This window comes from Myotis lucifugus, unplaced genomic scaffold (assembly GCF_000147115.1).
Source record: "Myotis lucifugus unplaced genomic scaffold, Myoluc2.0 scaffold_194, whole genome shotgun sequence".
Lineage (NCBI taxonomy): Eukaryota > Metazoa > Chordata > Mammalia > Chiroptera > Vespertilionidae > Myotis > Myotis lucifugus.
Window position 1 is genome coordinate 1,928,655 of NW_005871242.1, and position 12,474 is coordinate 1,941,128.

The following is a 12,474-nucleotide window of genomic DNA, read 5'->3' on the forward strand; positions in this document are numbered from 1 at the left end:
AGACGCTCACCCAAATGACAGGATAGAGCGCTCTCAGGGGCTCTTCTAGCTCACTATACTACTACGACTATCCTTGGCTCTTTCCTTCTAGTCCTTTAAGCCTTTTCTTTCCTATCATGGTTAGCAGTCCGATTTCTTTCCCTATTTCCTTTGGGTTTCCCTTGGATTTTAATGTCACTCTTTCACTCTTAATAATTGCCGTGGGAGGCATATCTTTAGCATTGTTTATGTTGTAATGTGAATGCTCCTCAGAATAAGAGCAGAGGTCTAAAAACACTGAAGTTAAATTTATTTTTTGAAAGTAAAGGAGTTATTTAGATTGAGACTTCATTATTTTGGTGATTTTTAAAAAAGATTTGTGTCTGCCAGTTTCTTTTGTCTGAAAGAATAATGACTTTGATCCTGGGAAAGGCAGTATATTTATATGTTTGTGTTTTACTTATTAATGTTTATCTCCGGACAGCAATCTTGAATCTCTGAGATCTCTTTAGACCCACAAACAGGGAATTCTTTTTTTTCTATACCGTACATTTCAAAATCTGTAGTGTGTGCATTTGAACACAGTGGTTCTGGGCCTTTCCCATTTCTGGTTTGTCTGTAGATTAATTATAAACATTTTGACAGTTGTTACACTCCCTCCAAATATATTGAAAATGTTTGGCTATGAGAAGCTATTGGCATGTAATTCTTAAAATTTGAATGGAATTAGATTATTTAAAAATTCCTTAAGTACTTTTCACACTTAACTAGTTTCAGTATTATTTTTGTTTTCATTTGGAATGTTTAAAGTAATGTATTTAAAATATGAACGCGATCTGTGTAAATTCTACTTGTTGTTTCTTTAATACATGAAATAGTTAAAATGTTCTCAGTGGTTTTCTTATTGACTGTTTTTATCCAGTCTGAATGTCTGGAATTTTAAAAGATGGAAGATTCACTCTTACTTTCATTACAGGATTCTTTCTACTAATCCAGATACTTGTTGAAGTGCTGAATAGTTTCTTGGGGAAAGATGTCAAGGAAGAGTTTCAGTTCATAGACTGGTGAGCAGAGATTGTGGAGCAAAGAACAGCTAGCACCCTCTGGTTACTTGTAGCCTAAGGTCATTCATAGTGCATCTCATTTTGTTTTCTCATTGTATCCTAATTATTCAGCTTTTTCTTTTCTTTTCATTTTTATCCCAGTGGTTTACATACATGATTGTTTTGGAATGTTGATAGAAACATTAAAACTTCTACAGGTGCTTAGTAAACACTATTTGATTGTTTTTAAAGACCGGGATATTTCTTCAGTTATAGCTTATTCACAAAATGGGCCTTGATAGAAAACTGACTTTGTTTTAATTTTTTTTCAGGCATAGATGCACATTTTCCTGCTGGGAATGAGATGTTCTTGAATTTTTACAACTTTATGAAGAGACGCATATGTGGTGCTGATGAGAAACCTATTGGGAAGCTTGAAAACATTTCAAATAAGTTATTTAGGTTTCTAAAGTAAAGTGGGAGGCATTCTATTTTGTGAAAGGAGGAAGGACTTAGGCCAGAAAACTTGTATGCTATGGTTAACTGGTTCCCAGCCTCCGAGAATGTTGTTTTCCATGGTGTAAAACTTACTCAGCATCAGGATAAGGGATAACGACTCTATGGATATACGAATCCTTCACCATGGTAAAACTCGCTAACCCGCTGTATACGGAATGGATTTTGGAGGCCATCAAAAAAGTGAAGAAGCAGAAACAGCGCCCTTCAGAAGAAAGGATATGCAATGCAGTGTCTTCATCCCATGGCTTGGATCGTAAAACTGTTTTAGAACAACTGGAGTTGAGTGTTAAAGATGGAACCATTTTAAAAGTTTCAAATAAAGGTCTCAATTCCTATAAAGATCCTGATAATCCTGGGCGAATAGCACTTCCTAAACCTCGAAACCATGGAAAATTGGACAATAAACAAAATGTAGATTGGAATAAACTGATCAAGCGGGCGGTGGATGGCTTGGCAGAGGCCGGTGGCTCAACTTTGAAAAGCATTGAACGATTTTTGAAAGGTCAGAAGGATGTGTCTGCATTATTTGGAGGCAGTGCTGCCTCAGGTTTTCACCAGCAGTTCCGATTGGCTATTAAACGTGCCATTGGCCATGGCAGACTTCTCAAAGATGGACCTCTTTATCGGCTTAACACTAAAGCAACCAATGTGGATGGGAAAGAGAGTTGTGAGTCTCTTTCCTCTTTACCTCCAGTGTCACTCCTTCCACATGAAAAGGATAAGGTGAGAATGGTATATGCATCAGTGCTTATAGAGATGATTATGTATTATGCTGCAAAGTCCAATTTCTAGGAAGTAATATAGAAGTTACACAAGTTTGGTGTTTGGAGACTTGTGAAATAATCAGCTCTGTTTTTTTACTGGTGAGTTCTAGGTATGAGAACTCAATAGATGCTAATTGTTCTGATACTTTGAAATGTTCGACACATAAGATTTAAAGTGTAGACTATTGATCTACCTAAAAAAAAACACAACATTTAGTTTAGAATTAAAAAGTGGTATACAACTTTAAAATTGTTGCATAAAAGTTCTTATAATACTGTACTGCTGGAAGTTAATGAGCAACCAGGTGCTGGAGAAATGAATTTGAAACAAGCAGGTGGCTCTAAGAACCTGTATTCTTTCTTTTTTTCCATTTTTGTTGCAGATTATCAGTAGATAGGAATGAGACTGATTCTCCTGACCCATAGTAATAGCTAAGCAAATTTTGCAATTTTTATTTTTCCTGTTTGTATTCTAACCTCTGGTCGTATATTATTTCTTTGCTTATAATGAGTCCTAAATATTATTTATGACAGGTGTAACTACATTGGTCAGGAATATAGTATCCTATATGTATTAGTAAAGTTCTGGGGAGTTGGGAGTTTTGATTCACAGATGATATACCTTCCTGTGCTTTGTTTTATGCTGTTATTTTTGTGCAGTTGGAAGTATGTCTTCTTAACAGTAAATTTTGGTCCTTAAGTAGATATTTGGGGATGAGGAGAAGAGAATTTTGTTAATAGCTGTTTTCTTATATTGACCTAGTGTCCTAGCTGTATATTTATCTCAATTGCTCTGAATTGTAGTTCTGTGGAAAGTGGTAGTAATTTAAGTTGTTGTACACCTTGTATACAATAGTAAAATACTCTTCATTTTGCTTAAGATCAAGGAGTCTGCTTCTAGGATCAGAAGATTGTAAAGTTAACATTGAATATAGGGTGTGGCAAAAGTAGGCTTATAGTTGTGAATATGCAAAAGAGTTTATTCTTATAGTATTTACTAATTATTTTCCATATGAACAGCTTTAAACCTACTTTTGCCACACCCTGTATAAAATATTTAAGATTTGATCTAAATTTACTGCAGTTAATAAATCTCACCTATAGAATTTTGTTTAAATAACAATTGAAAATTAACAGTATTTTTCTTTGAAGTTTTTAGCGATCTATTTTATTGTTAAATTTTCTCTGTGAACTTATAGAAACTTTGAAATAGAAACATTATCTTACTGTTATTACCCTTATAATGATTCTGATAGTGAATCACTTTCATAAAATGGCTCTGTATCATTTGAGCATTTATTAAGAGTGTTACTGAATATTCAAGGTGGAAAAATGACTAAAATGCTTTATTCTGTTCAGTGTTGTAAGAACTCTTATCTGTGAGAACTATTTCTTAATGACATATGGCTGAAATGAATTGAAATATAACAATTGATACCTACAACTGTTTTTAATGGTGTACAAGTTAATAATCGCATGGAAACAGAATAATTTGTAGTTTAGAATGAATTCAGTGTTATATCTGTGAATTGGGTATTATAAATTCTTGTTAGAACACCTGGTTGCTTGCTTGTATTATAATTTCCCTTGCTTGAGTTAGATATTTTAATTTTAAAAAATATTTAGCCATATTTTTAAAAGGTAGTCAGTCAGTGTAGTGCAGTGCAGTGTAGGACAAATCTGAGTCCTATTATCCTAGGGTTTTACTTTTCAAAGGGACCTTGGGAACCACCTAACCCAACAATCCTTATTTTGCAGCTGAGCTGAGTTTAGAGATCTGTTGGTGTGCTTTGGTTAGAAATGTGTTTTTGGTTACTAACTTTAAAATATGTAGTGTTATTAACCGAAGTAACTAAATTTGTAGTATACATTTGGGAAAATTGAGTTTCATTGAGCAGACTTCTATGAATGTGTACTAGTCTTGGAAAACTAGTTTCATGATAGTATCTACAAAATTAGAGTTGATAGGATCTGTATTTTTAAATTAGCCTTATTTTCAGTGGTGAATTTCCTGAGTGACTTTCCCTGAAGATATGAAAAGCTCATATTCAAAATTATAATACAGTGAACTCTAGGGTGAGGAATTATTCCTCCTCTAAACAGATAACAGTGTATGTCTTCTTTTATTGTATTTTAACTACTTTCCTTCCTCTTTTTTAAACTAGCCAATGGATTCTTGTGTAGAATTGATTGGCTTCCTGTTACAAACTTAGATATTTTCAAAAAAATTATGTATTTTTGACAGTGATGGAGAAAGGAAAATATAGGCCAGAAGTAGCTTCACTTTTAGGCATTAATTCAGCAAATAGGTATTGGGGGTATATGGGTCAGGCACTCTGCTTAAAACTGAAATGTCTTGAAACTAAAATGGTGTTATCTTTCTGTGGAATGCAAATATATATATTGGCCTGGTCAGCTGTGGGGTGAGAGATGAAATTCAGGGACTATATGGAGTGACTTGAGCAAGTTCTTCTTTACTTTTTTCTATATCAATTCTAACTTTGTATTTATTTATTTATTTTTCTATTTTAACCTTTGGAAGGAACTATAGACCTGTATGTTAGATTTTCCGCAGCTGAGGGTGGTTTTTGCTCTTTTCAATGAGATAAGCTGTGTAGAAATATTTTAAGAGTTTTTGTTAGGCACTTGAACTTTAAGTATGTTTTCACATTGATAGTGAAGAGAAACTGTGGGATACTATGATTTAAAAGTTTTATCCATGTTCTAGAGAAATATCTGAGCTAGCATTAGGTTGTAGTAGTTTATTAGTCATGTTTTTACTGTGTGCTAGACATTACTTTAAAGCTAACTTTATTAACTCATTTAATCCTCATACAACTCAGTGAGAGTAGGTACTGTTATTTTTTACAGATGAAGAAACTAAGGCATAAAAGAAATTCAGTACCTTGTCCAAGTCAAATATTAGGTGACAGAGCTAGAATTTGAACTTGGGCAGTCTGACTGCAGATTTATTATATAATAGCTATACTTACTGCTTCTTGGGAGTTATGTATAATGCCTATCACTGCACTCAAATACATAATTATGAATGTTCTTTGTATTAATAGCATATTCTCTAATTGTGAAAGGACACATTCCTCCCTCACTGCATTCACTGTGCCCTTTTTTCTCTCTTTCTATCATAGAATAAATTCTAAAACTGACTTTGAACCAGTGATAAGAATGTATAAGAAACTAGAGATTATGAATAATCTAGTTTTGTATACCTATGGTCCATAAAAAAATAGCTTGTCTATATAACGTTTTGTTTTATTCTTTTCTTAAAAAATAATTTCTAATCTTATTAATTTTTATCTTAGTTGTCACTAAAATTTTATCATTTGCAGAATGGGATTGAATGCATGGCTGTAATAGAGTGCTTTCATTTGGGACAGAGTGTTGCTTTCCCTTAAACCAGTGGTTCTCAACTTTCTGGCCCTTTAAATACAGTTCCTCATGTTGTGACCCAACCATAAAATTATTTTCGTTGCTACTTCATAACTGTAATGTTGCTACTGTTATGAATCGTAATGTAAATATCTGATATGCAGGATGGTCTTAGGCGACCCCTGTGAAAGGGTCGTTCGACCGCCAAAGGGGTCGCGACCCATAGGTTGAGAACCGCTGCCTTAAACTGTGGGATATAGGTGAGGGTGATAATGTGTAACTGGCTTAAATAACAATTTCTTCCTTGTATATTTCTTTCTTTTTGAAATATAAATATTACTACAAGATAATTTGCTCAATTACTTCATTTATTCAGTCAACATTTAGATGCTTACCATGAACAGTGCATTTAGGATGTAGGCTTTGTCAGAGATTAAGGCAGACAATATAGAGTCCAGATTATTTTGTTACTGGAATTTGGCATTTTAAATTCATGGAATAAGTGGGAAGTTAGATTTTTGGTGTAGGGATGCTGGTTAGAGTGGAAATATGTTTTCACGTTACTGAGTGTTAAAAATGATAAAAGTTTTGATTTAACTATTTGGAAATGGCCTATAATTTATAGTAAAATTGTTTCACATTTTACATGTTATAAAATTGTTTATATTTTTAAGCTTTATATTTAGATATCCTGTTGCTATGAACAATTACTCTTTCATAATTATTTGTGCTGTTAAATTCAGGGATGGCATGCACTTAAAATACAAAACAAAACAAAACAAAACAAAAAACCAACTCAAACCATCCGAAAGCAAAAGATGCTACAAAAATGTTGAGAAGAGATAAATTAATAGTAAATAAGTGGGAAAAATATTTCAATTTAAAGTATACTAGTATAAGATTTTTTTATGAGTATGTAAGCAAGTGTATTTTGTATTATTGGGAAGCTATTTTGGGGGAAACTTTTTTAAATTACAAGTTTTAATTCTTTTGTTTATTGATTTAGAGAGAGAGAGAGAGAGAGAGAGAGAGAGAGGGAGATTTGTTTTTCACTTATTTGTGCATTCATTGGTTGATTCTTGTATGTGGGTTGACTGGGGGATCAACCCACAACCTTGATGTATTGGGATGACAACCAATTGAGCTACTGGCTAGGGTAACAAGTTTTTATTCCTTTTTTTTTTTTAAATATATTTTATTGATTTTTCACAGAGAAGAAGGGAGAGGGACAGAGAGCTAGAAACATCGATGAGAGAGAAACATCGATCAGTTGCCTCCTGCACGCCCCCCAGTGGGGATGTGCCCGCAACCAAGGTACATGCCCTTGACCGGAATCGAACCCGGGACCCTTGAGTCCGCAGGCCGACGCTCTATCCACTGAGCCAAACCGGTTCGGCAAGTTTTTATTCTTATATCATGGAGATAGGAATGGAGGACGATGCTGACATAGCAGTCTTTAAGTAAAGAAGGATTATTTTAGAGAAAATTATCCTAACCTTATGTAGTGGACCTTATTTTTTGCATCATTGTAAAGACATAATGACATGGATAATGTACATTTTGTAATGTTACTGAGTTTGCAACTGATTGATCTCGATAATTACAATTTTTTACACATTTTTTACATTATACCATTTTTTTGGTGAGTCTAAATGTTCTGCAGCCTGAGAAATTAAAAATTTGTTATTAATAAGTCATTGAGGTGTAGATTAAGTATAGATGTGCTTGGGAACTGACTGTCTCAGTAGACTTATTCAAATAAAAAAGACAAACATAAATTTAAAAGTAACTCTGGCAGAGATGTTTGTAATGCAACATATGTTTAAGTACAATCAACTCTATAGATATTTTTTGGTCTTCTAATTAGCCTATGAGCTCTGTGTATTTTGTTAATTTTCAGCCCATAACATACCCTGAAAGAAAATTTGAGCCACTGAACAACCTTTGGTTTAGTCATTGCTAACCAAAACTACTATACCCAAAACTCTAATGCACATATCTAAACATTTCTTATATACTTAGAACAGTGGTTCCCAATGTGGGGCACATGCTCTACAGGGGGCGCAATTTGATTTTAAAGGGGGCAATTTGAGAATGAGTTATTAACAGTGAATTTTTTGTATTATGGTTCTAGGGTCTTTATATACAGTATATAAATACATATTGTGACATTTATGCATTTCAGTTCTCTATTATATGTTTTGAAACTTGCTATTTTTTCATATCACTTCATATTACTATTTTTTTTTAAACAATTTCTTAGTGATTTCTTCCTCAGTACTTCAACTGTAATTTCACTCTTTTATTTTTCTCTTTCTTGGATGCTGTGTTCTTTGGAAGCTTGTTTAGACCAAGTTAATGGCCTTTTAGGCTTCCTTCATGTGAATAGGAGTTCACTTTTTGAAGAATTATATATCACAGGGGGGCATCAGGATTTTTAGAGATGCTTAGGTAGGGCATGGCCAAAAAAAGGTTGGGAACCACTGACCTTTACTCTGTCATGGGGTAACTTCTAATAAATGGATGAAATAAAGAGAAGAAATTAATAAAAACATCATATACCACAAATTGCTTTAGGAATAGAGATCTAGATGATCTATGCATCTTCACCTCTTTCTTTGCCCCATATCAGCAAGTTAAGAGAATATAAGCAGTTGCTTATAGAAACCTATCAATAGCTAACATTTGTTAAAGGCTAACAATGTATTGGGCATTGTTCTGAGTGCTTTAACATGTACTTTCTTAATGAAGTTTTAAAAGAACTTCACAAGGTTAAGTTTTATAGGCATAATATATTTATGTAATAGCCCTTTAATAACATTAAATAATAAAAATTTTTATTATTGCTTCTCATAAAACACCAAATGTAAAATGAATGTATGCAAAATACATTGTCTTTTTCTTTTTTTTTTTTAAAAATATATTTTATTGATTTTTTACAGAGAGGAAGGGAGAGGGATAGAGAGTTAGAAACATCGATGAGAGAGAAACATCGATCAGCTGCCTCCTGCACACCCCCTTCTGGGGATGTGCCCGCAACCAAGGTACATGCTCTTGACCGGAATCGAACCTGGGACTCTTCAGTCCACAGGCCGACGCTCTAGCCACTGAGCCAAACTGGTCAGGGCCATTGTCTTTTTCTTTATACTTGCTGCCTTATTATTATATATATTTTTTAAAATATATTTTATTGATTTTTTACAGAGAGGAATAGAGAGCCAGAAACATTGATGAGAGAGAAACACAGATCAGCTGCCTCCTGCACACCCCCACTGGTTTTCTATTAATCTGTGAAATAATTCTTATTAAAGGCATTAAGTATGGGTGGATTCGGTGTATACAGTTTGGGCCCTGGCTGGGTAACTCAGTTGGTTAGAGCATCATCCCAATATGTCAAGAGTGCGGGTTCAATCTCCAGTCAGGGCACATACAAGAACCAGCCAATAAATGCATAAGTAAATGAAACAACAAATAGATGTTTGTCTCTATCTCAAATCAGTAAGCAACAACAATAAAAGTATATAGTTTATCATTCATTGTTATGTATATACTAGAGGCCCGAATTTCATGCACGGGGGGTTGGGGGGGTGTTGGGTGTCCCTCAGCCTAGCCTGTACCCTCGCCAATCTGGGACATCCCTCTCACAATCCGGGACTGCTGGCTCCCAACCGCTCGCCTGCCTGATTGCCCCTTAACCACTCCCCTGCCAGCCTGATGAACGCCTAACTGCTCCCCTACCAGCCTGATCGCCCACAACTGCCCTCCTCTGCCGGCCATCTTGTGGCTGTGGGTGCCTCCATGTTTGAGGGCGTGACAGTCAATTAGCATATTCCCTCATTTGCTGTGGGTGCCACCATCTTTTGAGGGCAGGGCAGTCAATTAGCATATTCCCTCCTTATTGGCTGTGGGTGCTGCCATCTTTGCGATGGTGTGAGGGTCAATTAGCATATTCCACCTTTATTAGCTAGGATAGTATCTTTTTAAAATTTTTTTTATTAAGGTATTACAAATGTGTCTTCATCCGCCCCATTAACCCCCAACCTACCCCCCCCCCCCCAACACTCATGCTCCCATCCCCCTGTTGTCCATGTCCATTGGTTTGGCTTATATACATGTATACAAGTCCTTCGGTTGATCTCTTCCCCTTACTCCCTCCCTCCCCTACTTTCCTTCTGGGGATTGATAGCCTGATCGCTCTTTCTCAGTCTTTGGTTGATTCTGGGTGATTGTAATACTAGTACTCAAATCTTAAAGGGATGGTAGTAGATAACATCATGTTTGCCATTTTTATTTTATAGTAACAGTTTATCTCTGCATTACTTGTCATAAAACTTAGCACATATATTAGAATAGTGGCAAATAAAGGTTAGATTGGGCTCAGTTATTTATAAAATAACTAGAGGCCCAGTGCATGAAATTGTGTATTGGTAGGGTCCCTAGACCTGGCTGGTGATCAGGGCCGATCGGGGCCTTCCTTTCAGCTGCTGGCTGGGGCCTTCCTTCGTTCTGCGCCGCCCCCTGGTAATCAGCGCACATCATTGAGAGTGATCGAACTCCTGGTCGAACTCCCGAGGGAACACTTTGCATATTAGCCTTTTATATATAGAGATTGGTGGTTTTAAGACTATTGGTAAAACTTGTTAAGGAGAAAATAATGTAGAAAGAACATCTGGGAGCTAAAAACTGAAAATCTTTGTGTGAAAGACAGCTGATTCCTTTGCTGTTTACTTCTTGTGCTGGAGAGGTGGATTCCATGTATGTGGGAAGTTATTATGCTTATATTGTAGGCTGCTTTTTCCTCGGAGGAATTGTGAACTGTCCTTGACCTAGGAGAGCTGGTGTTAAATGTTGGTTTTCAATTCTTTCTGCTTAGTAGAGTGCGGATTTTTCTTTTTTCTTAGTCATTGACCTGCAGTGAAGCATTTAACTCTTAAATTTTCTAGAGCCTGTAACAGAACTCTTGGAAACATTACATTTTGTTTGTATTGAATGTGATGCTGTGCTTTAATGGTTTTCCAACTTTTCTATTTGGGACATCTTTAAATACCAGTTTAGATCCTCTTTCACTGTTTTCCTGCTTTAGTTATCACAATTCTTCTCATGCGAGTCAGTTTTCTTGAATTTTATTACATAAATCTAAAGCCCTGTTCTTTCTAAAGCAGTGGTCTTGACACTAAATCCACTTTAGAATTGCCAGAGGAGCCTTAAAATAGTAAAGACAAAACCAATTAAATTATACTCTAGCAGTGGGGTCCAGATTTCAGTTTTGTTTTAAGTCTTCGTGTGCATCTTATAGCCAGGCTTGAGAACCACTGTTCTAATGCTAGAACCAACATCTCTAGTATAATGGGAAGTGGCTTAGGAAGTTAGGGGACAGAAGGAGTAGCTACTTTTTACCTAATAATGGAAATTCAGACAAATACAGGAAAAAACATCACACTTCCTTTCATGAGCACACTTTGAATCCAGGACAGTGTACTTCGGAAACCGAAATTCTCTTTTATCCTACTCCCTGACCATAACTGCCCTGACCTTTCTCTACTAATTCCAACTGCACTTGCTCTTTTATTTCATCAAGGTCTCAGACAGTACATAGTTTCAAGAAGGGTCCCCTATGTGATTCCAGTGGGTGCCCACCACTCAAGGTTGCCTTTTCTTCTAGTTACTTGGCATTCTGGTTTATCACTTTAGTTACTTTACTCTTGTATCTAATCGATAAACCCAAACCTTGAAATTAAGCCAACCATTTTCTCTCTCTGCTCCTATTTGGGGCGGTTTATCATTTTGATGAAAATTGCACAAACCATGTGGTGGGGTGTCACTTAGAAATATGTGACCTCTAATCTTAGCTCTGCTGTCTGCTTGGGGATGTATGTCTGTGTCTGTAGTCTTGTTCTCTTGCAGCAGTTCAATATTTCCTCCAACCCTTTTGCCTTTCTCATTTTTAACAGACACTGCCATATCCTACTTCTTCAAATAGAATCTTTGTGGCCAAATGAGCTCATTCAACTTATACCTTCCCACACTAACCTAAATACATCTGTACTTATTGTTACCCCCTTGCTACCTTTTCAGAGGATGTAAAAGAAGTGTCTTGTCTAGAGCTAATCTTTCCATTTATGTGCAGGATCCTGTTCTCTCCTATCTCAGGGGGCTTGTTCCATCACTCTTTGCCCCTTAAGATGGGGAAGTGTCAAATTAAAATAAAAACAATCAAAAACCACTTCAGATCCTTCTCTCCATCTACACTCTGTCTCCTTCCCTTCATTTTGAAGCTGCTGCTTCTTTTTTAAAAAAAGGCTATATTCATTCCAAATACGTTGTAATCTGGCCTTTGTTCCTTGAGCACCATTAAGAGGACTTGTGAACAGTTTTCAGTTTTTGTCTTTTAGCATTTAGAACTTGTTGACCATAGTCTCTCCTCATTTGACCTCTGGGATAATTCTATCTTCCTAGGTGTCTTTCCCTGCTCCTTCCATTTTTCTGGTAATTAATTTTTAGTTACTGGCTTTTTATCTTTTGCCTTTCAAAAAGTCTTACTTGTTGGAGTCCCTAAGGTTCTGTTCTTTGCCCACTTAATTGTTTCAACTTTTCTGAGTTACCTCTAGACTTATCTCCTCTATATTAAATTCATATCTGAATCCAAATATCTCTTTTTCACTCCGGACATCTCTTTCACTATGTGGTGTCTTATCCCAGTCACTCCAAATTCATGATGACCCAGGTGGAATTTATCACCCTCCTCCAACTTGCTCTTCTGATTTCTTACTGTGGTGGGAGAC

At 35.8% G+C, this 12,474-nt stretch overlaps 1 protein-coding gene across 2 annotated transcripts in view; it reads left to right on the top strand.

Moving 5' to 3' along the window:
* The window catches only part of KAT6A (lysine acetyltransferase 6A), a 123,887-nt gene that overhangs the window by 2,165 nt on the left and 109,248 nt on the right, over positions 1–12,474 (top strand). The window contains exons 2-3 of one of the 2 annotated variants that reach the window (XM_006097057.3): positions 956–1,043; positions 1,355–2,264. In XM_006097057.3, coding sequence (XP_006097119.1) covers positions 1,665–2,264 — 600 coding nt within the window. In that variant the 5' untranslated portion in view covers positions 956–1,043; positions 1,355–1,664. The remainder of the gene's footprint in view (positions 1–955; positions 1,044–1,354; positions 2,265–12,474) is intronic. The other variant, XM_023760851.1, reaches the window with a different exon arrangement.